The sequence below is a fragment of the Salmo trutta genome, chromosome 27, assembly GCF_901001165.1.
Source record: "Salmo trutta chromosome 27, fSalTru1.1, whole genome shotgun sequence".
NCBI classification, from domain to species: domain Eukaryota; kingdom Metazoa; phylum Chordata; class Actinopteri; order Salmoniformes; family Salmonidae; genus Salmo; species Salmo trutta.
In genome coordinates this window covers 19,645,252-19,670,835 of record NC_042983.1, presented here as the reverse complement: position 1 = coordinate 19,670,835, position 25,584 = coordinate 19,645,252, and the positions used below count along the sequence as shown (strand labels likewise).

The window sequence follows — 25,584 nt, the reverse complement described above, 5'->3', positions numbered from 1 at the left end:
CGTATATACAGGATTTCTACTGAAGTATGTAGGGATAAAAATAACTTGTTTTAGTCTTAGCGTAAATGATTCATCCAGGTTCGAACTTCACACAGAATTACAGAAATAAGCCTCCAAAGACAACAGCAATCCTGGGGAAGGAGTGGAAGACTTGGATATCTTAACAGCAACATCCATTTCTCAATCAAAAAAATAGGAATGAAAACATGGGTTATTTTCCAGTCTTTATTGCAATGATAGAAACAGAGATGGTATGCCGGATGTGAATATTATTGCCTTCAACTCTTCTATTCCCTCCAAAGTGAGTCTGTGGGTCCTTGTGCGCATCTGGAAGTATGGCTGCTGCTTGCAGGTGATTTATATAATATTGTAACATGAAGACCATCTTTACCGAGTGGACGTATGTGGTGAAGAAATTCATTCTGAACAGGGCCATTGACATATTCTGTAGTCATGTGACATTTAGTCATTATTAAAATGCATTCATTTTTGGCCCTCCTGATTCACAATTCTTGTGACATCAATTTTGTATCAAGAGTTCCATGTATTCAAAGCAACATCATGCAAATATGAACATGCCATTGACGGATTCTCATGTCAGCATTTCGAACATTTACATTTGACATATCCGCAGACTTCCATTGATTCAGGAACAATAACTATTAAACTTGACTTCATCAAACCTCTAATTCCAATGTCACATCCCCCCGGATCATGGTATTCATTGATGTTTTCTTTATGGCTCTTTCCAAACATGAAAATTTGTACAAAAACACATCCCGTACGATACAAATCTATATACTCGATATTACACGGCTGCAAGTCTGGCTTTTCAGATACTGACAACACCTAGGATCTTCATAGATGACTATCTGCATACACATTACTGATCATGCTGTCCACTATCTGTGTCACCCATCTGTAGTGTGGCCAAAGTGAACTGGCAATAGGGCCCGTCCTGCTATTCTAGCTTTCCCGAAACAAGGGGTTAAGGAGTTAACCCTGGGCATTCAGCGTGGCCGCCGTGGTTTGGCAGTTTGAGACGTACCGGCGCTCTGGGTGGAGATGTGTGGCAGGCCGGGGAGGCCACTCGCCAGCTTGGCCAGCCCGCCGTTGTTGAGTAGCTGGTGGATGGCAGTTGTCTTGGTCAGCCCTCCAGTGGAGACCACAGGCACTGCCCGGAGCAGAGTGCTGCTGCCAGTACCTATGGAGTTAAGAACCTGACCCTGGGGCTTCCTACCGAGGGCCTAGGGAGAGAGGAGAGGTAGAGACAGTCAGTAACAATGAGTCAGCACACACAGACACAAGGATACTTTTAGCAGGTTTTTGAGGCCGTTTGTACCTGAATGCTGCCCATGCTAGCTGTTGTGCTGGGCAGGCTAGGGGATTTGGTCACTATCTCCTGTAGACTGAAACTTAGGCCGTGGAGGAGGCTGCTGGCGGAAGGTGCTGCACACAAACACAGCGAGAATGATTCAGCACAGTTCACATTTAGACACAGTCAATATAGGAAGCTCAACAACACAATTGCTGGTGACGACAGTTGAGAACCACCCCTATTTGTCTATTCAAAATAACGACCTTGAAAAAACAACCAGAGACATTGCAGGGGTAACGCAAAAAGTAATCAATAACATTGTTTGCGCAGATCGGTTCTCGTGAAGTGCTCAAAATCATGACATAAAACAACTCCACTTTAGTCCCATTCTTTTTACATTGATTCTCTGTTCCTCTGCATAGCAACTAACACATCTGTGAAAATATACTGTACAACATATTTGGTTGAAGTTCAGTGTTCTGTGAGATAGATCTGCTGCAGTGCCGAGTTAGGACAGTCGTGCAGGCAGGTAGGAGATACCTTGGGCAGTAGTAGGAGCTTGCGCCTGGACTTGTGAGGAGGACCCTGACACCATGCAACTCTGCAGATTGTGGAAAGAGCTGGAACCTGAGCTCTGGGCACTAGACACCCCTGTCAGACTACCAGACCTGCATTAACACACACAATCAATCTACTCAAAGTTGCTCCGATTAACAGAGCTGCTGTGGTAGCTACCCTCCCCATAGTTTATTTTCTATACAATAACTTCCAACCAGTTCAGAACTCAATCCGTTTGCAGCACACACCACTGCCCAACGGGAGAGAGTTTGGAAAGTTGGAAATCATGGTGTGTCAGGCCTACCGCGGGGCTGTGAGGAATCCAGAGACTTCCTTGGCTCCAGACACAGTCTGTCCCACAGTCACAGTCAGGGGCTTCCCAGAGGGTGCCACTGCATTGGAAAACAGACCATGAAGAGAATAAGCCAAATCTGATCGGACAACGCCACAATATAACATTGACAATGGATTCTAATGAGTTTTGAAATGGTGGAAATGACTATGATCCATATAAGCCCTGCAAATATTTAAATTAACTTGGAAACAATTTCAAATTTTTCTTTACTGAATCATTCATTTAGAGGAGCAGAAAACTGCCCAAACTTAAATCTGAGCCAGTTACCTTCCTGTGCTGCAGAGCTGACAGCGCCCCCTGCGGTCTCTCCATGCAGGATGGTCACCTTGATCTTGGCTCTCTTTGAGGCCTTGGTGGGAGTGGGGCTGGGCGTCTGCCTCCTCTTCAGATGGGCCTTCAGCTCGTCTCTCTCCAGGCTCTCAGTCTGCTCACTGGATACAGGCACTGAAACACAGACAGACATCACTGACTGGGATATACAAACCAGACCACTTCAACCCTGATAGAAATTCTCAAAATTGTTATATGACCCTGTAAAAAATGTACATCAATTATCTGGTAATTGAACGTAGAAAGCGTAAAAGAAACATCTAAAACTAGTTCCCCTACATACTGGTCTTGACGAGAAAAAATAAGTAAAAAGGGGCAGGTTCTCTTCTGCATTGTTCAATAAGTCCAGTAAATGTGGAGGAGTTCAGATGAAATGTCGCCTTGTTAACGTCCAAAAGCGGAAGTCACGTCATAAGCTCTTTCCATTTCCCCTGAAAACCGGAACATCCAGTAGTTGGGGACTCGGCAGAGGCTAATGATCTGGCAGTAAGAGGGAGATGGCAGACAGAAGAGAAAAAAGGAGATACTTACCAAAGATACAGGAGGGAGCGCCAGGGGGAAGATTTTTCCTCACAAGCATGTTTTGTTTCATAAAAGCAGCAAACTGGGCTGGAATGAATTAAAAAGGTAGAAGGAATAATAGAAAGAGAAGGGATGAAAATATATCAGTCATGTTCCATTGTGCCCTTCTGTTGTCGTGACTGCTCTAACAAGATTCATGTCTAAGAAAACTATTTTCACCATTCAATATTTCATTCACATTTTCCCAAGCACACTTTGTCAATGGAGGTGACTGACTCATTAGAACAAACTCACACAAACAAATGTGTCAAATGTGAAAGCTGTGTGTGTGTGTGTGTGTTCATACACGCTAGTAAGCCCACAAACCTTGTGCCTGCTTGTGTGTGAGCACCGTCCCAGACCGCTGCATATGGGTCTTGAGGAGTTGTGTGGCGGTGATCAGGCTGGACTTCTGTGCCGGGGACAGTCCCGAGGTCTTTGGCTTTGGGCCGGAGGTGGGACTGCTGCATACACTGGACCGGTCCTGAGGACACAACCAGAAAACACGGCTAATCAAATGAGCAGCAATGTTCACTGAGTGTACAAAACATTAGGAACACCTGCTCTTTCAGTGACAGTCTGATCAGGTGAAAGATATTATCCCTTTTTGATGTCACTTGTTAACCCCCTAAGGTCAATGTCTGCACCTCGTGGAAATAGAATTAGCGTAATAATACAAAATCCCCATAAGAATCTGTCAGCCTAAGCTACATATGTTTCTTTTATTTGGATGCCGTCTCAAGCCGTCCAACACAATCTCACTCAATTCATGCAAATATGTACAAATAGTATTTCAGCAGATTTTGTGATTTTGTGTGTGAAAAGACCCCAAAAATTTAGCGACTTAATTCGTAGGAAAATAATTTTTTGTGGGCAAACTTCGGAACAATCTTTTGAAAGTTAGAGCAATGCATGATGGGCAATGATGTTCTACACTGACTTTTCTTTCTGACCCACATTTATTTATATAATAAAAAAATTAAGTGATAACGACCCTTCGGTAAGTATTCAGACCCCTTGGCTTTTTTCATATTTTGTTTCATTACAGCTTTGTTCTAAAATATATTACATTGTTCCCCCCCCCCTCAATCTACACTAAATACCCCATAATGACAAAGCAAAAACAGGTTTAGACATTTTTGCTAATTTATAAAGAATAAAACAGAAACATCAAATTTACATATGTATTCAGACCCTTTACTCAGTACTTTATTGAAGCACAATCTTGGCAGACCTGTATTTGGGGTGTTTCTCCCATTCTCTGCAGATCCTCTCAAGCTCTATCAGGTTGGATGGGGAGCGTTGCTACACAGCTATTTTCAGGTCTCTGCAGAGATGTTCAATCGAGGTTCAAGTCCAGGCTCTGGCTGGGCCACTCAAAGACATTCAGACTTATCCCGATGCCACTCCTGTGTTGTCTTGGCTGTGTGCTTAGGGTCGTTGTCCTCTTAGAAGGTGAACCATCGCCCCAGTCTGAGCGCTCTGGAGCAGGTTTTCATCAAGGATCTCTCTGTACTTTGCTCTGTTCATCTTTCCCTCGATCCTGAGTAGTCTCCCAGTCCATGCCACTGAAAAACATCCCCACAGCATGATGCTGCCACCACCATGGTTCACTGTAGGGATGGGGCCAGGTTTCCTCCAGATGTGACGCTTGGCATTCAGGCCAAAGAGTTCAATCTTGGTTTCATCAAACCAGAGAATCTTGTTTCTTTAGGTGTCTTTTGGCAAACTCCAAGCGGGCTGTCATGTCTTTTACTGAAGAGTGGCTTCCGTCTGGCCATTCTACCACAAAGGCCTGATTGGTGGAGTGCTGCAGAGATGGTTGTCCTTCTGGATGGTTCTCCCATCTCCACAGAGGAACTCTGGAGCTCTGTCAAAGTGACCATCGGGTTCTTGGTCACCTCCCTGACCAAGGCACTTCTCCACCGATTGCTCAGTTTGGCCGGGCGGCCAGCTCTAGGAAGAGTCTTGGTGGTTCCAAACTTATTCCATTTAAGAATGATGGAGGCACCTGTGTTCTTGGAGACCTTCAATGCTGCAGACATTTATTGGTCCCCTTCCCCAGATCTGTGGCTCGACACAATCCTGTCTCTGAGCTCTAAGGAAAATTCCTTCTACCTCATGGCTTGGTTTTCTCTGGCATGCACTGTCAACTGTGGGACCGTATATACACAGGTGTGTGCCTTTCAAATTACGTCCAATCAAGTCTCATAGCAAAGGGTCTGAATACTTATGTAAATACGGTATTTCTGTTTTTTATTTTTAATACATTTGCAAAAAAATGTAAAACCTCTTTTTTCTTTGTCATTATGGGGTATTGTGTGTAGATTGCTGAGTTGTTATTTTAATTTTATACATTTTAGCATAAGGCTGTAACATAACAAAATATGGAAAAAGTAATGGTGTCTGAATACTTTCCGAAGGCACCGTATGTGCCATCCAGAGGATGAATGGGCAAGACAATATATTTAAGTGCTTTTGAACAGGGTATGGTAGTAGGTGCCAGGCACACCGGTTGGAGTGTGTCAAGGATGGCAATGGTGCAGAGTTTCACGCCCAACAGTTTCCCATGTGTATCAAGAATGGTCCACCACCCAAAGCACATCCAGCTAACTTAACACAGCTGTGGGAATCTTTGGAGTCAAGATGGGCCAGCATCCCTGTGGAACGCTTTCGACACCTTCTAGAGTCCATGCCCCGGCGGACTTAGGCTGTTCTGAGGGCAAAAGGTGTTCCTAATGTTTTGTACAGTCAGTGTATATAATTCCTAGCATTACCTTGCTAGTTTTCCTAAGCGTGACTGAGTGATGCAGGATGTACCTCGGAGCCTGAGATGGGTACTCTGAGGGCAGGGGAAGAGGGGCGGGCCCTCTCCAGGTCAAAGGGTAACTCCCGCCAGGGCTGCTTCTTCTTCTCTGTGTCCAGGTCCCTCAGCTCTCCGGAGCCGTGGCCGTGGCTCTCCGCCCGCTCCAGCACTCCCGACAGGAAGTCTGCTATCTCATCCTACACACGAGAGACAACAGGCATGTATATCTGCATCAAAAGCATTTCACTGACACTATATGTGAAGAGTTTGATGGCCATGGATTCATTCTCAAAATTCATTGGAGTTTTTGTAGAAACTCCTGCACTTAGCCAACATTGTCTGAATAAAACAAACATGGTTCCTTTCCAAGACAAGGACAAGAAAAATGGACCAACCTGAATGCAGCGATCCACCATGGTCTGTGTCAGTCCCTCTGATTTGATCTTTGTTGAGTTGATTCTGAGGAAAGACACCATTTAATCATGACTGAGAAATAAACTGAAATGCTCTCAAATTCTTCAATTGAATAGCCATGCAGAAAATGACTGTGAGCAGTCAACAAGTTTAAAATTGCTTTTTTAAATTCCAATGTCTTCATATATATTTCAATAGCGTGTGAAGACCACTAACCCTCCTCAGAGTAAACCCAGGGTAGGCTTAACCCACCTGAGGTTGTCTTCAGCTCCCCCCACCACCACCATGCTGTTGTCGACTCTAAGTTTCTCTCGGAACTCCTCCATGGCCTCTGTGCCACACTGCAGAGCGTTCTGACCAACCACAAACAGCACTGGGGTCTTCATGTCCAGTAAGGGGTCGTCCACATCCTGCCAGTCAACAATACAAATATAGTCAATACAAGTCTATGACTCACATCCCTGACCGGTGAAAGAATGTTGAAACTGTAAGACAAGTAGAAGCATCATATCCTAATGTCTCCACAAGGCAGAAAACATTTGAGCATATTTCCTTACCCCTCTTGACCCATTGATTGTTAGCAGAGGAAAGCCAAGACACACCACAGCGGTCAGGTACTCCATGAGGGAGACCTGGGATAGGACAAACACGTCAATGTGTGCACCAGTGTCACATCCACCCATCGCACACATCAAACCACGGATTGGTTTTCAATAACCAACAGATGTATATCTTTCTGAGCATCACAGAGAATACTCTTAGAAAATGTGGACACCATATATACTGAACAAAAATATACACGCAACATGTAAAGTGTTTGTCCCATGTTTAATGAGCTGAAATAAAAGATCACAGACATTTTTCATATGCATAAAAAGCATATTTCTCTCAAATGTTGTGCACACATTTGTTTACATCCGTTAGTGAGCATTTCTCCTTTGCCCAGATAATCCATTCACCTGACAGGTGCGGCATATCAAGAAACTAAACAGCATGATCATTACACATGCATCTTGTGCTGGGGACAATAAAAGGCCACTCTAAAAATGTGCAGATGTCTCAAGTTGAAGGAGCGTGCAATTGGCATGCTGACCTCAGGAATGTCCACCAGAGCTGTTGCCAGAGAATTTCATGTTAATTTTTCTACTATTAGCCGCCTCCAACGTCATTTTAGAAAATGTGGCAGTACGTATAACGGGCCTCACAACCGCAGACCACATGTAACCATGCCAGCCCAGGACCTCCACATCCCGCTACTTCACCTGCGGGATCATCTGAGACCAGCCACCCGGACAGCTAATGAAACTGAGGAGTATCTGTCTGTAATAAAGCCCTTTTGTGGGGAAAAGCGAACTCTGATTGGCTGGGCTTGGCTCCCAAGTGGGTGGGCCTATACCCTCCCAGGCCCACCCATGGCTGCGACCCTGCCCAGTCATGTGAAATTCATAGATTAGGGCCTCATTTCTTATTGATTGATTTCCTTATATGAACTATAACTCCTTGAAATTGTTGCATGTTGCGTTTATAAGTGTTCAGTATAGACAGAGACAGTATTCATAAAGCAGCCTTACGTGACAGGCGATGAGAGCTCCCACATTCCAGCCAACCAAGATAATGGGTTTGTGAGGGAAGTGACTGTGGACCTGGTGAATAAATGCATTGAAAAGCAAATGAATAGAAGCAAATGAATAGACAGATCAGTCTGGTACATAATATTCAAACAACAATCTCAATTAGTAGCAATGGTCAAATCCATTAGGAACATTAATCTGGATACACAACTTCAGATTCATAGAACAGCCTTACCTCCATGACTTTGGCGCGGACTGTGGCCAACAAGTGCTCCAGACACTGAGTGATGCCCACATTGGCTCCACTGTTTACATGGGTATTTACTGGGATGACCTGGGATAGACACATTATACAGTAATTCAATTACTTGCCCAAAAGCCTATTGGGTGTGAATAAAACACAGAGACGCAGTCACACTTGAGTATGAATAGAATAGATACAAACCTTTCCCAAGCAGGAGAGTTGTGACTGCCAAAATCTAAATCGGCGCGGGGTAGAAAGAGCAGGATTGGTGGGACCTGATGGTACAATTAAGATGAGTGGGGAGCCAGGAAGCTTGCTCTGCAATACAAACAAGCACAAAGATAGGCATCTGGTTATCATCACATCATTTGGGAAATGTAATCAAAGTAGTGCAAATCAAAACAGTGGTCAAAGTAAGACAGTTAGCCAAATAAAACAGTATAAAAATGAAACTACTAAGAGCTTTCTCTTACTGCCACAACTATCACTTTCATCCCTATTATAATTTGGAATGTGTGTTTGTTTCCATTGTCCTATTCATTCTTTGACTGCAGTGAATTCTGATTGCTCCCAGCACCACTGACAGGGATATCAGCATTAGAGACATACCGGTTTGTTGTGAGACAGAACGCCCACGGCTGGATCCCAGGGCCTCTTCAGGAGCAGAGAGAGGGCTTCTGCACCAGCCGCTCCAGTCTTTACTGACGACGTCAGCAGCATCCTGTCAATCAGCAAGGGCAACTGCACAGACAGAGAGGAATAGTGAATCATCCTGATAGAATGTATCCCTCTATATAAGAATGCATGTGTCATAACATCAAAGTATAATCACATTTTGAGAGAGAGAGATAATGAGTACCTTGCTCTTGAGTGTCTGCAGTACGTCCAGGTAAGCAGCCAGCATGGCCAGACTGAGAGACTCTATCAGGGTGCTGTGTAGCCACTGGGTCAGTTTGGTGTCCCAGTTGACACTGGCCAGTGCATGGCGCACCTTCCGGGCACATTTGTCCACAGCAATCCTGCGCAATACTGGCTCATTGGATGCCTACGAGTCAGAAGGGATGGTGAGACAACAGGGACAGGAACTTTGATAGTCATTCAAACTGAAACATGTCAATGCAATATTTTCGTGTTGAATCACTTTTAAAACAAAATCGGCACCACATACAAAAGCATTTAGGTGGTGTTTATGAACTCACATTTTCATTGGCAAGCCGGGCCAGTCTTTCAGCTTGCAGAGCTTTCAGCACCTTATTAAATAACTTGTTTTGAGTGACCGACCATCCAGCCCTGTAATACAAGCAGTGTGTACCAGTAATGAAGTTTGAAGATGATCACTATTTGCAATGGAGATTGAGACATTAATAATTTAGGAAAAAAGTGTATACAAGAGCTGAGCAAACAAGGCAACTGCACCACAGAAGTCCTTACAGAAAATAATGTATATTTTGAAAAACTCTATAGGGTTATTCAAAGGGATGTTGGGTAGAGGCCACTCACTTGTTGATGCGTTCGTCCCAGTCATCAGGGGGTGGGGGACCATCGGCAACTGTGCGAGCAAATAAAACATGTCGCTCACACTCCTTCATAACACTGCGTGCTTTCTGGTTGTCATAGAGTGGAATAGGTGTAGGCGTGACAGAGTCCACATCTATTGACAGATCTGATTCCCTGCAAAAGACACAAACATACTTCAGTCAATGTTATCCAGTTTTAGCAGTCACTTAATTATTGCCTTGATAAAGTTACAAAATTAAATTTGTTCTGAGGCAGAAAGATGGACATGTCTTCAGTGTTGTCATATGTGTGCATAAAATAATTTGGGCATTGAGTCATTAGTGAGGAATATGAGGGTTGACACTCACGGAGTGGCATCAGGTTGGCGACGGGGTGTGACGAACAGCATGCGCGTGGGCCGGGCACTGCTGGCGTCCGGGTGGGCATTCCATGGCTTGGCATAGCTGTGGTCCAATAACACCAAGTCCTGCTCACGCTCATGAACAGACAACTGGAACATCAAGGATGTACCCATCCTCTGCGCTGAAGTCTGGAAGTCCCTGTCCCCACTACGGTACATCCTCTACTGGGGCCCCAAGGCCCTACAGCTCTGAGAGAGTGGTCCTTTCAACACAAGCCTGAAGGGGGAGGCACCATGATCAATATCATATACGTCAAAACATAATGGGACATCACGTCATGTGAGTTGGACCACTCATCTTTAACCCACAACTGGTTCGTTACAAGCATCCTTCTTATGCATTGGCTTAATAACCAACTTTGTAACGCTAGCTAGCTGGCTAGTTAGCTAACGGCATTATTTTAGCTAGCTAGATTCTTTAGAGATGTTCTCATAATGTTGATAGCATGCAACATGCGTTTGCTTCATGCATGGCGGAGAGCGAGCTGTGCGCTGTTGACATTACTTTATTATGTAGCTGGCTAACTTGCTAACGTAAGCTAGCTGCATGGCCTAGTCAGATGCGCTAACTCTAACTAGCTAGTTAGCTACCTAACAACACGAAATATGCATTACACTAACGTTAGCGCATAGCTTACAGAAGGGGTAACTAACAACCATACCGGGCATTACAACGTGGCTACGTAGCTAGCTAACTTGGCAAGCATAGTAGCATTAAAGCTAGCACGCGCTAGTCGTATTGGCTACTCACCTTTTCATACTACTACCATTGATAGCATTATGTGATTGCAATCAAAATATAATTTAGTCCAAATTCAGTCAAATATAAACGTCAAAATCTAAATTCCGTGTAAATGTTCACATTTGAGGACTACTCGGCCTCGGGTTTCTATATCATTGATTATAGCCGACTTCCTTTTGTTTTGAGTGGGCGCGTGCCACTGTCAGTACACGGATGCAAAACACCGCCTGGATAGCTATTTCCTACGGGCGGTGCATGTACTGGGGTCTTGGCCCGCGCCTGCTCTGAACCCTGAAAAGCAGTGGCTCTATGTAAGCCAGATGGTGAAGAATGTATTAAAAATCTGCTCAGTACACAATTGTCAGCAAATGTCATAGAAACTGCATGGTGGATTTCCGTACGACGTTTACCAGTGCGTGCCGTAGTAAAGTGGAGCTGTTTTGTTCAAAGTACATTTTGTCCTATGCCTAATTATTATGATGATGAGAGTTTAGAACACATTTTATGGAACTGCTACTACACACTGTAAACCATGTTATGTAATAATGAATCCATGTATTGATGTGAAAGCTGATTTGTATTTATATGAACTATTATGATTGCAAAATGTAAAAACAGTCGATAAATATGATTTTTAAACCAATAACCCCTTACCCTAATTCAAACCTTAATTGTATCCCTAAATCTAACCACTTAGCTTAAAATAGTCTTTGTCCTCATGGGGAAGTGGGAAATGTCCCCACAAGGGAGAATTTTCCTTTATTTTACTATCCTTGTGGGGACTTTGGGGTTTTAGGTCCCCACAAGGATAGGTCCCCCCCCCCAACACCACCACACACACACACAATTTTTTAAAATCTGAATTATATTTTTTATTGATATTTTACTGGCAGTAAATGAGAGACAACACTAATAATTTCCCCACACCACCAAAGTACAGGCATGGCACAGCTCGATCATTCTTAAATACGTCATATTTACACCTCTTCATATCAAGTTCTGTCATGCAGTCATTTGGAACGTTGCAGGGGAATGCAGCCCTACACCAAACAAATCAAATTAGCAAATGATATTGTACAGTTCTTTATTTTCATTAGAACCAACAGTGAACTACTTTTATTCCAACAAACTGAAATGGTAAAGACAACGTGCCATGATTATGACCATTTTTAACAACATGTTTGAATCATGTTTCTTACGCATGGCAGCACATCTCATCCACTGTTCCTCCACCTAGACCCTAGAGAATGCCATGTACCATCCACATGGTCCTGGCAATGGATCATGCCTAAAAAGACACCATGTGATTCATCAGAGTAGGCTTCCTAACACAGCACTAGTTTCTGAAATGTAAAACATAGTTGACATTCTTCTCATTAATTTATGCTCTATAGGATAATGTAGGCCTATATGTTTTGTCTTGTTTGAGGGGTTGTCTTGTCCTTTGCCTGGTTTCATATTTTGAAAGATGACACGCAGCATGGGACAGTGGAGGCAGAGCAAACAGGATTACAGCTAGAGCTGTACCTATAGGAAATGAGAGAACAATCAATAAGCCCTACAGATAGATTTTCAGTTACATTTTTGTTCCACATTGTGTTAGGTGTTTAGTTTCTCACTCACTATGACTTTGCCTCAATGCCCTTTACTTCTCAGCTTATTATCTGACATACCTAAAATGTAACTGAATTAGATATTGTCGTATTAATAATATCCCCAGAGTCTATTGACGCACTGGTACGGCAATATAAGTAACATAATAAAACAAATCTGTCAGTTTAAGCTAGATATACAGTATCTGTTTTTTTTTTGTTGCATGGGCTGCGTCTCAATCAATCGCATCCGCCTATAAGCGTCTACAAGCTCCACTTCATTGATGTGCGTACACGTGGGTGGAGTCGTTTTTTTTGTGGCAGCGGACTCTTTAGTTTCGTCCCACCCAGAGAGGAAGTCCGTCTTGTGTAGTGTATATCCACTAAAGGGCTTGGTGAGACAGATTATTTTACCAAGGGGCGGAGGCACTCTTTGACTCTAGTTAGTAACGACATTTGAACTTCCAATCTGGTGTTATGCCTGTTTACAAATACTAGGAAGCTACCTAGCTACATATCAGCCTAGTCTGGTGTTATATGCTTTACGACACTACTTTCTTAACCACAGAAGAAACAAACATGTCTCTATTTGAATTGCAATTGCTGAAAAATGGGAAGAAATCCCCAGAGATTTTGGGGGTCATTGGAATTATCAGTTTTGTGCAGGAGCTGTCAGTGCCGGGAAAAATATTCGGATCCGAGCCCCGGCAAACTCGGGCAGCGAGTACTACAACTACAAGGGCTTTTAAGCAATGGTCCTGAAGGCAGGCTGCGATCCAAGGTACTGCTTCACCATGATCGACGTTGGCGTATATGGTCCGGAGGGAGATGCGGGAATCTTCTCATGACTCAGGTTTGGCTCCCATCTCATTGCAGGCCAGCTGCCGCTACCAAGGCCGGAGTGCTTGCGGGGAACCCAAACATAGAGCCCATATGTCTTCGTGGGATACCAGGCATTCCCTCTGAGGATAAACCTGATGTGACCATATCCAGATAAGATATGCTAACTAAACTCAGCAAAAAAAGAAACGTCCTCTCACTGTCAACTGCGTTTATTTTCAGCAAACTTAACATGTGTAAGTATTTGTATGAACATAACAAGATTCAACAACTGAGACATAAACTGAACAAGTTCCACAGACATGTCACAGTTGTCGTAAGGATTGGACCAAAACACAGTGGGAATATGTATACTCATCTTCTTTTTATTTTGAAGAAGGAGAAACAAATAAATACGTATACAAAAAAACCCAAAACGAAACAGTCCTGTCAGGTGCAACAAACACTAAACAAGGAACAACTACCCACAAAATCCCATAGAAAAACACCCCTCTTAAATAGGACCTTCAATTAGAAGCAACTAGGAGCAGCTGCTTCCAATTGAAGGTCAACCCAACAAACACCACATAGAAATAGATATACTAGAACTAACATAGAAATAGACTAACAAAGAACATAGCCCAACAAACCCTGAAACACTCTAAACAAACACCCCTCTTAAATATGAACATAGCCCAACAAACCCCAAAACACTCTAAACAAACACCCCCTGCCACGTCCTGACCAAACTACAATAACAAATAACCCCTTATAATGGTCAGGACGTGACACATGTGACTAACAGAAATTGAATAATGTGTCCCTGAACAAAGGGGGGGTCAAAATCTGGTAACAGTCAGTATCTGGTGTGGCCAAGTAATGCAGTGCATCACCTCTTCATGGACTGCACCAGATTTGCCAGTTCTTGCTGTGAGATATTACCCCACTCTTCCACCAAGGCACCTGCAAGTTCCCGGACGTTTCTGGGGGGAATGGCCCTAGCCCTCACACTCCGACCCAACAGGTCCCAGACGTGCTCAATGGGATTGAGATCCGGGCTCTTCTCTGGCCATGGCAGAACACTGACATTCCTGTCTTGCAGGAAATCACGCACAGAACGAGCAGTATGGCTGGTGGCATTGTCATGCTGGAGGGTCATATCAGGATGAGCCTGCAGGAAGGGTACCATATGAGGGAGGAGGATGTCTTCCCTGTAACGCAAAGCGTTGAGATTGCCTGCAATGACAACAAGCTCAGTCCGATGATGCTGTGACACACCGCCCCAGACCATGATGGACCCTTCACCTCCAAATCAATCCCGCTCCAGAGTACAGGCCTCAGTGTAATGCTCATTCCTTCGACGATAAACGTGAATCCGACCATCACCCCTGGTGAGACAAAACCGTGACTCGTCAGTGAAGAGCGCTTTTTGCCAGTCCTGTCTGGTCCAGTGACGGTGGGTTTGTGCCCATAGGCAACGTTGTTGCCGGTGATATCTGGTGAGGACCTGCCTTACAACAGGCCTACAAGCCCTCAGTCCAGCCTCTCTCAGCCTATTGCGGACAGTCTGAGCACTAATGGAGGGATTGTGCGTTCCTGTTGTAACTCGGCCAGTTTTTGTTGCCATCCTGTACCTGTCCCGCAGGTGTGATGTTCGGATGTACCGATCCTGTGCAGGTGTTGTTACACATGGTCTGCCACTGCGAGGGCGATCAGCTGTCCATCCTGTCTCCCTGTAATGCTGTCTTATGTGTCTCACAGTACGGACATTGCAATTTATTGCCCTGGCCACATCTGCAGTCCCCATGCCTCCTTGCAGCATGCCTAAGGCACGTTCACGCAGATGAGCAGGGACCCTGGGCATCTTTCTTTTGGTGTTTTTCATAGTCAGTAGAAAGGCCTCTTTAGTGTCTTGAGTTTTCATAACTGTGACCTTAATTGCCTACCGTCTGTATGCTGTTAGTGTCTTAACGACCGTTCCACAGGTGCATGTTCATTAATTGTTTCTGGTTCAACACGGTGCATCCACCCCACGTTTGTTGACCACTCCAGAAACACTGGGGACCTGCGTCCAGGAGAGTGGAGACAGCTTCCTGGACCCAAGAAACATGTAAATGTTGGAATGTGGCTTGGAAAACATGCGTACATACGCTCTCTTCTTCTGGTTGATGTCTGTTTATATGTCATGTTGTGAGCTACACATTTGGTTTTGCTGTTTGGATTTTGATATTTTTCTTATTCACATTTTACAAATCACAATAAAGACTACTATAATGAAAGTCACTTCATCCTTGTTGTTTAAGTTTTTCATCTTTTTTGGAGGCTAGACCCTCAAGACATATACCTAACCTTGTGTCATGGGTGGTGGCCTTTCAATGAGGACTTTCCTGCTATGGTAAATGGGTGAGAATGGCTGTCCAGCTGTAGACAATAAGGTTAGACCCTCGAGTCATTAACCTGATCTACATAACACAAGGTTGTACATGGTCATGTGTAGTGAGTGGCCTTTCAATGGAGACCTTCCTGCTATGGTACATGGGTGAGTATCCAGGTGTAGACAATAAGGGCAGACCCCCAAGACATTAACCTCATCTGCATATCTCATGTACAAAGCAGTACAAGTTTACTGAGTGACTAATTCAAAACAGTAATGTTTTCTGTCACAAGTACAAATAACCAGACAAATACATTTGCAGACATTTTAGATATGTATTTACTCTCACAAGAGGAAAATAGTGATATGTAAAACAATGTAATACACAGGTGAAAAGTGTGATGAAAGTAACATGTGAATGAGGAAATACAATAAGTTTAAATATATATATATATATATATATATATATATATATATATACATTTGAAGTCGGAAGTTTACATACACCTTAGCCAAATACATGTAAACTCAGTTTTTCACAATTCCTTACATTTAATCCTAGTAAAAATACCCTGTCTTAGGTCAGTTAGGATCACCACTTTATTTTATGAATGTGAAATATCAGAATACTAGTGGAGAGAATGATTTATTTCAGCTTTTAATTCTTTCATCACATTCCCAGTGGGTTAGAAGTTTACATACACTCAATTAGTATTTGGTAGCATTGCCTTTAAATTGTTTGTCTTGGGTTTGTCTTCCACAAGCTTATCACAATAAGTTGGGTGAATTTTGGCCCATTCCTCCTGACAGACCCGATGTAACTGAGTCAGGCTTGTAGGCTCCTTGCTCGCACACGCTTTTTCAGTTCTGCCCACAAATTGTTTATGGGATTGAGGTCAGGGCTTTGTGATGGCCACTCCAATACCTTGACTTTGCTGTCCTTAGGCCATTTCGTCACAACTTTGGAAGTATGCTTTGGGTCATTGTTCATTTGCGACCAAGCTTTAACTTCCTGACTGATGTCTTGGGATGTTGCTTCAATATATCCACATAATTATCCCACCTCATGATGCCATCTATTTTGTGAAGTGCACCAGTCCCTCCTGCAGCAAAGCACCCCCACAACATGATGCTGCCACCCCCGTGCTTCACGGTTGGGATGGTGTTCTTCGGCTTGCAAGCATCCCCCTTTTTCCTCCAAACATAATGATGGTCATTATGGCCAAACAGTTATATTTTAGTTTCATCAGACCAGAAGATATTTCTCCAAAAAGTACGATCTTTGTCCCCATGTGCAGTTGCAAACCATAGTCTGGCTTTTTTATGACGGACTTGGAGCAGTGGCTTCTTCCTTGCTGAGTGGCCTTTCAAGTTATGTCGATATAGGACTCGTTTTACTGTGGATATAGATACTTTTGTACCTGTTTCCTCCAGCATCTTCACAAGGTTGTTTTACTGTGCTGTTGTTCTGGGATTGATTTGCACTTTTCGAACCAAAGTACGTTCATCTCTAGGAGCCATACTTGCGTACTATTACTATTTATACTTGCGTACTATTGTTTGTACAAATGAGCGTGGCACCTTCAGGCGTTTAGAAATTGCTCCCAAGGCTGAACCAGACTTGTGGAGGTCTACAATTAGGGTCTTGGCTGATTTCTTTTGATTTTCCCATGATGTCAAGCAAAGAGGCACTGAGTTTGAAGGTAGGCCTTGAAATACATCCACAGGTACACCTCCAATTGGCTCAAATGATGTCAGAAGCTTCTAAAGCCATGACATAATTTTCTGGAATTTTCGAAGTTGTTTGAAGGCACAGTCAACTTAGTGTATGTAAACTTCTGACCCACTGGAATTGTGATACAGTGAATTATAAGTGAAATAATCTGTCTTTAAGCAATTGTTGGAAAAATGACTTGTGTCATGCAAAAAGTAGATGTCCTAACCAACTAGCCAAAACTGTAGTTTGTTAACAAGAAATTTGTGGAGTGGTTGAAAAACTAGTTTTAATGACTCCACCTTGGCCAAATACATTTAAACTCAGTTTTTCACAATTTCTGATGTTTAGTCCTAGTAAAAATTCCCTGTCTTAGGTTAGTTAGGATCAGCACTTTATTTTAAGAATGTGAAATGTCAGAATAATAGTAGAGAGAATTTTTTCAACTGTATATAAAAAAGGGGAAAAAAACAAAGTAGATTACCCACCACCCTAACATGTGAATAAGAAAAATGCACACAACACCAGTTTTTGGGGTGAGACGGAGGGCTCTGTCTCACTTGAGAGCGGACGGAGCGGACAAACAGTACTGATTGATGTTCCTGTGAAAGTACATTGTCATGTCCCTGAGAAACGGGAGACATTGATCAGCAGGAGTCATCCATCTGCTGCATAGTGTGCAAAAGACCCACAGCTGTCTTCCTCTTCCGGCCATTGGAGCTGGGTCGGGGAGATGGGGCGGAGGTTAATGGAATTGCAGGGCAGAGATCAAGGGTGCGCCTGGACGGTACTTTGGGTGTTGGTGAAAAGGGCCTGGGCGTTGGGAAAGGGACCGGGGAGGTGATGAACCAGGCTGGGGAGATGATTAATTAAGGGGCGATGAACCACCTGTAGATGGGCCCTCAGGGCTCTGCTCTGTCTCTGGGCTGTCCAAGACACCAACACCCTCCCACACCTACAAGCAGATGGCGAGTACATTAGAATACAATGCAAACAATCTTAAAACATCTCCATGGGCTCCTTTGAGTTAAAATGTTTAACCAAAAGAACTGACTTTATAAACATCTCAATCTAATTATGTTTGAACTAGCCCCTGCTAATCATTATGATTTGACAACACAGGCACTGAATATTTCCCAATCCCAATTTCTCCTATCCAGAAAAGAGCTGATTTCACATGTTCTAACTAGGTCTGCTAAACATAAGATCACAAACACATACAAAAGATCTCGGCTTCATGACGAGTACGTTAATGGTGATCTGGCCTACCACTGTTGTGTCGTCAGCAAACTCAATGATGGTGTTGGAGTCGTGCTTGGCCACGCAGTCGTGGGTGAACAGGGAGTACAGGAGGGGACTAAGCACGCACCCCTCAGGGGCCCCCGTGTTGAGGATCAGCATGTGTGTTGTTGCCTACCCATACCACTTGTGGGCGGCCCATCAGGAAGTCCAGGATCCAGTTGCAGAGGGAGGTGTTTAGTCCCAGGGTCCTTAGCTTAGTGATGAGCTTTGTGGGAACTATGGTGTTGAACGCTGAACTGTAGTCAATGAACAGCATTCTCACATAGGTGTTCCATTTGTCCAGGTGTGAAAGGGCAGTGTGGAGTGCGATTGAGATTGCGTCATCTGTCGATCTGTTGGGGTGGTATGCGAATTGGAGTGGGTCTAGGGTTTGATGGATTTGATGTGAGCCATGATCATCCTTTCAAAGCACTTCATGGCTACTGTGGTAGTCATTTAGGCAGGTTACCTTCACTTTTCTTGGGCACAGGGACTATGGTGGTCTGCTTGAAACATGTAGGTATTACAGACTCGGTCAGGGAGCGGTTCAAAATGTCAGTGAAGACACTTGCCAGTTGGTCCGCACATGGTCTGAGTACACATCCTGGTAATCCATCTGTGAATGTTGACCTGTTTAAAGGTCTTGTTCACATCGGCTACGGAGAGCGTGATCACACAGTCGTCCGGAACAGCTGGTGCTCGCATGCATGCTTCAGTGTTGCTTCCCTCGAGCATAAAAGGCATTTAGCCTGTCTGGTAGGCTTGCGTCACTGGGCAGCTCACGGCTGGGTTTCCCTTTGTAGTCTTTAATAGTTTGCATGCCCTGCCACATCCGATGAGCGTCAGAGCTGGTGTAGTAAGAGTCAATCTTAGTCCTGTATTGACGCTTTGCCTGTTTGATGGTTCATCTGATGGCATAGCAGGATTTCTTATAAGTGTCCCGCTCCTTGAAGTGGCATCTCTAGCCTTTAGCTCGATGCAGATGTTGCCTGTAATTCATGGCTTCTGGTTGGGATATGTACGTACGGTCACTGTTGGGACGACATTGTCGATGCACTTATTGATGAAGCCGGTGACTGAGGTGGTATTGAATGAATGCCATTGAATGAATCCCGGAACATATTCCAGTCTGAGCTAGCAAAACAGTCCTATAGCGTAGCATCCGCGTAATTGACCACTTCCGTATTAAGCGAGTCACTGGTACTTCCTGCTTTAGTTTTAGCTTGTAAGCAGGAATCAGAAGGATAGAATCATGGCCAGATTTGCCAAATGGAGGGTGAGGGAGAGCTTTGTACATGTCTCTGTGTGTGGAGTAAAGGTGGTCTAGAGTTTTTTTTTTCATCTGGTTGCACATGACATGCTGGTAGAAATGAGGTAAAACGGATTTAAGTTTGCCTGCATTAAAGTCCCCATGCCACTAGGAGCGCCACTTCTGGATAAGCATTTTCTTGTTTGCTTATGGCCTTATACAGCTCGTTGAGTGCATTCTTAGTGCCAGCGTCGGTTTGTGGTGGTAAATAGGAAGCTACGAAATATATAGATGAAAATTATCTTGGTAGATAGTTTGGTCTACAGCTTATCATGAGGGACTCTACCTCAGGCGAGCCATACCTCAAGACTCCCTTAATATTAGACATCGCGCACCAGCTGTTATTGAGAAATAGACACACACACCCCCCCAGCCCTCGTCTTATCGGACGTAGCTGTTCTGTCCTGCCAATGCACGGAAAGCCAGCCAACTGTATATTATCCGTGTCGTCCTTCAGCCACAACTCGATGAAACATATGATATTACAGTTTTTAATGTCCCATTGGTAGGATAGTCTCGAACGGAGCTCATCCAGTTTATTCTCCAGTGATTGCACGTTGGCCAATAGAACGGATGGTAGAGGCAGGTTACCCACTTGCTGATGAATTCTCACAAGGCACCCTGATCTGCTCCCCCTTTATCTCCTTCTTTTCTTGCCCTGTGACAACAATTTTGGAACACCTTGTGGCACCCCTAAATGTGGAGTATGAAATAATTTTTACATAACTAATTTTTGCTATCGTTCTTTTTTTACATCCTTTATTAGACAGTGGCAACGATGATGATTATGAACATGGTCTTTGCCTGCTAATACCTGCAATGCAGGGATGAAAATGATATGACAACAATAACGTCTAATGTAACTGGCCACTCTAACAGTACAACTGGCCCCAGCTTGGCCCCACCAGTTGAAATGGTCTAGAACCGCCACTGAATGGAAGGCAGAGAATTCTCTGATGCTATGAATCCAGTCTGTCTCAATTGAGTCAGGAGGCTCTCATCACTGGGTTGGGGACAAGCACAGGCTGCACACACATGCACTGAGCCTCACAGCAGCGCACTTCTCTTATCTTGTTCTTTTCTTTTGCTCTTTCTTACTGTTGGGAAGTAGGACAGGGGAAGTGTATTCCAGGCAGCTCCAGAGAAACCTATGTAATTGTGTCTAACTTAAAGTCTCCTTCCACAACTCTGACTTTATTTTCCTTTTTTCACATGGTTGAAGAGGTAATGAAGACAGCGAAAGAAAGGCTAACTATTCCCTTCTACTGCCACCTAGTGGTGATAATCAGTGTGACAAGGTTCTATACCAGGAGCTCATAAGATCAAGTCAAATCACATTTTATTTGTCACATGTGCCGAATAAAACAGGTTTAGAATTTACCTGAAATGCTTACAGTAAAGTCTACATTTGTTATATTCGGTGCATGTGAAAAATAAAATTGTATTTAATTTGATATGATGAGCTCCTGGTATGGAACCTTGTCACACTGATTGTCACCACTAGATAGATAGTTTGTCTTTCTGAAAGTTTCAGTCTGTTTACCTGAGGAGTATACTATAAAGCAGCATAAAGGTGTTAGCCAACTAACTTGCGTAAATATACTGAATGTATTTTTATTGTGTAGAAAGATAGGCTTGTAATGGTCTAACTGATTTAACAAACGAAAAGACATATGTACCTTTAGCTTTTTTAATAAATAAAATCAATAGTCATTTCTGGTTGCTTATCAAAGTTAGCTGGCTAACTCATTGATTATGCTTTGTAGTAAATATCTCTGGACTTCAAACCTGTTACGTTCAGTTTCTTCTAAATTGGGAATAGATTAACTAAACATTTCATAACCACAAAACAAATAAGTCAATGACCTGAAACAAACACTGTCAGTACATGGTGTGTGTGGACTTAAGGGGGACATCTGAATTTAAGGTCCTTTATGCAACAATGCAACACTGCAAATAGCCATTTTAAGTCGTTTTTTTACTGGCTTGAACTAGACCTTACAAAAACACTCTCACATCTTTGTGTATTGATATTTTTCTGGCAGTAAATGACAGTTAACATCTATCACGATGTTCTTGAAGTAAATAAAGCACGACACCCTAAGGTGAGGTGCTGAGTAACAGAGGATGATCTATACAAATTAAACAGAAAGTTGCTCACTAATGCGCATCTTTCTTTTTCATTTCTATCATGATGTTTTTACCATTTCTATTCAACCAATCCAATGAATCAGACACCAAAACCTTCACATTTGACACAAAGTAAGCTGACAACATATTTTATTCATTGTATACTGAGAACACAGTGAAGTAAACAATTCACTTCCCCACACCGCTGAAGATAGGGCATGAAATTGAGTGATCACTCTTCTTAACCACCTTGAATTTACATGCCTTTTGGTCCCACTCCTTCATGCAATCACCAGGAAAATCTACGGGAGTCATATACCTGCAAACAAACAATCAACACCAGCAAATAATTTTGTTGTGTAAATCAATAGAATTTCACTCACTCAGTCTATTAATTATCCTCTGAGATTGCTTGTGTGGATATTTTGAGAAGATAACAATGGGTTGTATATTCCTTTAGTGTGACAAATACAGACTGGGAAGGCTGAGGGCTACATAGACCATGCATTTGGTGGGTGCTAGAATAAAGCTGTGTTTACTGTACTTACCCCTGGCAGCATTCTAAACAATCACAGTCCATGCAATCACTGTTCCTCCAGCGGGAACCAACAGGATGCCATGTCTTGTCCTTGTCGTCACGACAATGGGTTTTGCCTAAACAAGAAAACAATTAACAATATTGTGTAGGTTTGTTGTCTTTTCCAATGTACTAGCGTAATTAAAAAATGTTTGTGTTTATGTGGGTGGTTAGCTGGTTAGCTTAGTCTTTTACTTTACCCGGGTCAGAAGTCATAGCTTTCCTGTAGCAATAAGCATGGAACAGTGGCAGTAGCGCACACAGTATTAAAGCTAGGGCCACGGACCTCTTCACAGGGAGAAGGGAGGGAAAACGTATGTTATTGAGGGGAATAAACAAGCCATTGGTCTACCGTTGAACCTTCAAAACATTGAAGATAAAGAACTAGAAAAGGGAACTGACATATTTAAACATGTTAAAATAATTGTTAATTGACCCTACTCTAGAAAATAAATACCGGTAACTTTATTTTTCCAATGTCTTTTCTCTATTGCGTCGTTTAAATCCACCATCCATTCAGACTCAAACAAAGGTGATTTTGCAGTATTTATTTTTATGTCCACATTATCATATCAAAATGAAACCCCATTAGGCTACTTGCAGTGCATTTGGAAAGTATTCAGACCCTTTGACATATACACATTTTGTTACGTTACCACCTTATTCTAAAATTGATCAAATATTTTTTTCCATCATCAATCTACACACAATACCCCATAATTCCTCTTTGGAAATGGGAGAACCTTCCAGAAAGACAACCATCTCTGCATCACTCCACCAATCAGGCCTTTATGGTAGAGTGGCCAGATGGAAGCCACTCCTCAGTAAAAGGCACATGACAGCCCGCTTGGAGTTTGTCAAAAGGCTCCTAAAGGACTCTCAGACCATGAGAAACAAGATTCTCTGGTCTGATGAAACCAAGATTGACCTATTTGGCCTGAATGCCAAGTGTCACGTCTGGAGGAAACCTGGCCCCATCCCTACGGTGAACCATGGTGGTGGCAGCATCATGCTGTGGGGATGTTTTTCAGTGGCATGGACTGGGAGACTAGTCAGGGTCGAGGGAAAGATGAACAGAGCAAAGTACAGAGAGATCCTTGATGAAAACCTGCTCCAGAGCGCTCAGACTGGGGCGATGGTTCACCTTCCAAGAGGACAACGACCCTAAGCACACAGCCAAGACAACAAAGGAGTGGCTTCGGGACAAGTCTGAATGTCCTTGAGTGGCCCAGCCAGAGCCCGGACTTGAACCCAATCGAACATCTCTGGAGAGACCTGAAAATAGCTGTGCAGCAACGCTCCCCATCAACCTGAAAGAGCTTGAGAGGATCTACAGAGAATGGGAGAATCTCCCCAAATACAAGTGTGCCAAGGTTGTAGCGTCATACCCAAGAAGACCCATGGCTGTAATCGTTACAAAAGGTGCTTCAACAAAGTGCTGAGTAAAGGGTCTGAATACTTATGTAAAAAAAACCTCAAGGGGTCTGAATACTTTCCGAATACACTGTATGTTACTGGAGTTATAGTAAATTACAGTAAATTAGCAGGAACACGGCTTCTGGTGTTGTTACATATCATGGAAAATCAACCAAATATAAGGACTGTTCTATCACCTTCAAAATTCTGAAAACATAGCAAAATGACCTACCATGATTCACATGAATGTAGACTGGATTGTAATGTAATTCTACTGGAGTTCTTGTAGGGAAGTACATGCTTTTAAATAGTGGGTCTTTTGGAAGTAGCCTGCCTTTGGAATTAAATAAAGGGGTGGGGATGGGGAAAGAGTAAACAAAAGTGAGAAACATGCTTACTATGTTAGATTCAGGGCTAGGGTTAGGAGTTAGGTTTAGGGTTAGGGTTAGGGTTAGGGTTAGATTCAGGGCTAGGGTTAGGAGTTAGGTTTAGGGTTAGGGTTAGGAGTTAGGTTTAGGGTTAGGGGTTAAGATTAGGGTAAGGGTTTAGTTTAGGATTAATAGGAGTAGGAGTTTGAATGGAAATACATTTTAGGTCCCCATGAGGATAGAAGAACAAAATGTTTGTGTGTGTTTATAAAGTCTGGGTTGAGCCAGTAAACAAGAAACTTCATAGCTTCAAAATATGTCCAATAAATTATATATTTTTATATATTTTTTCTCTGAATTAATTTTACCACTACATATCATACACACTAAGGGCTATTTACAAGTTGCTTTGTTGCGTAGAGGACATTCAATTCTGATTTACCTGAAGTCCACGTGCACTATTTACTGACAGTGTTTGACCCCAGCCCATGTTTGATTCCAAAGGTAAGCTACTTCCAAAAGACCCACAAGCGTGTGAAGTTCTCTACCCTAGAAGATCCCTAGAATTACCTTAGAATCCAGTCTACATTCTTGTGAATCATGGTAAGTTTCTTAAAATTTGGCATGTTATGTACAAGTTAGTAGGAATTTGGAGGAGCTGGAACCGTCCTTGAATTTGGTTGATGAAGCTGTGTTCTTGTTCCAACTCCTAATGGAAAATAGGTGATGGGGTTTCAGTTGCATGTGTTATTTATCACAATGTGGACATAATAAATACTGCTGGCAAAATGAATCTTTTGAACTCCCCCACATATGTGTTTTAAACCGGAATGGATGGTGGATTTAAATTACATAGTAGAGGAGGGCATTGGATAAATATGACGTTATTTTATAACCTAGGGTAGGGTCAATGATAAGCTCAAAATGTAGAAATGTGTCAGTTCGGTTTTGCTAGTTGTTTATCTAGAATTGTTTTGAAGGTTCAATGGTAGGCCAATGGCTTGTTTATTCCCCTCAATAGCATATGTTTCCCTCTCTTCTCCCTGTGAAGAAGTCCTTGGCTCTAGCTTTAATCCTGTGTGTGCTGCTTCCACTGTTCCATGCTTCTTGTTACATGAAGCCTATGACCTTGAAGCCAGGTGAAGTAAAAGGTGAAGTAAAAGGTGAAGTAAAAGGTGAAGTAAAAG

At 43.1% G+C, this 25,584-nt stretch overlaps 2 protein-coding genes across 7 annotated transcripts in view; one reads left to right on the top strand and one right to left on the bottom strand.

Annotated features, from left to right (window-relative positions):
- Window positions 1–211: 211 nt before the first annotated feature.
- On the bottom strand, window positions 212–11,252 carry LOC115164535 (KAT8 regulatory NSL complex subunit 3). 2 transcript variants are annotated; one of them, XM_029717126.1, is made up of 20 exons: window positions 10,827–11,250; window positions 10,023–10,292; window positions 9,658–9,828; window positions 9,357–9,447; window positions 9,017–9,202; window positions 8,767–8,898; window positions 8,359–8,475; window positions 8,149–8,247; window positions 7,914–7,985; window positions 6,900–6,974; window positions 6,595–6,752; window positions 6,324–6,387; window positions 5,943–6,125; window positions 3,450–3,606; window positions 3,093–3,170; window positions 2,499–2,675; window positions 2,181–2,268; window positions 1,859–1,986; window positions 1,343–1,449; window positions 212–1,247 (listed from the first exon to the last, which is right to left on the bottom strand). In XM_029717126.1, exons 2-20 carry the CDS (start codon window positions 10,232–10,234, stop codon window positions 1,011–1,013), a joined length of 2,532 nt encoding a protein of 843 aa, XP_029572986.1. In that variant the 5' UTR covers window positions 10,235–10,292; window positions 10,827–11,250; the 3' UTR covers window positions 212–1,010. The 2 variants fall into 2 exon arrangements, with proteins under 2 accessions (XP_029572986.1, XP_029572987.1); XM_029717127.1 differs by lacking the exon at window positions 1,859–1,986 and having other exon boundaries at window positions 1,127–1,247; window positions 10,827–11,252.
- A 13,353-nt stretch (window positions 11,253–24,605) lies between these two features.
- LOC115164534 (anthrax toxin receptor 1) overlaps window positions 24,606–25,584 on the top strand; it is a 55,292-nt gene continuing 54,313 nt past the window's right edge. The window contains exons 1-2 of one of the 5 annotated variants that reach the window (XM_029717123.1): window positions 24,606–25,000; window positions 25,449–25,560. The gene's annotated coding sequence lies outside the window, so the exon portion shown is untranslated. Of the gene's footprint in view, window positions 25,001–25,418 lie in introns of all 5 variants that reach the window. The other 4 variants (XR_003869943.1, XR_003869942.1, XR_003869941.1 and 1 more) reach the window with 4 other exon arrangements.

Bases quoted from the DNA above. Each gene is read 5' to 3' on its own strand.
- LOC115164535 (XM_029717126.1), bottom strand. From the start codon at position 10,234: ATGTACCGTAGTGGGGACAGGGACTTCCAGACTTCAGCGCAGAGGATG. The intron at 7,986-8,148 runs GTAAGGCTGTTC...TTTATTCACCAG, and splicing joins TCCGCGCCAAAGTCATGGAG to GTCCACAGTCACTTCCCTCA. The intron at 1,248-1,342 runs GTACAAACGGCC...CTCTCTCCCTAG, and splicing joins CTAGCATGGGCAGCATTCAG to GCCCTCGGTAGGAAGCCCCA.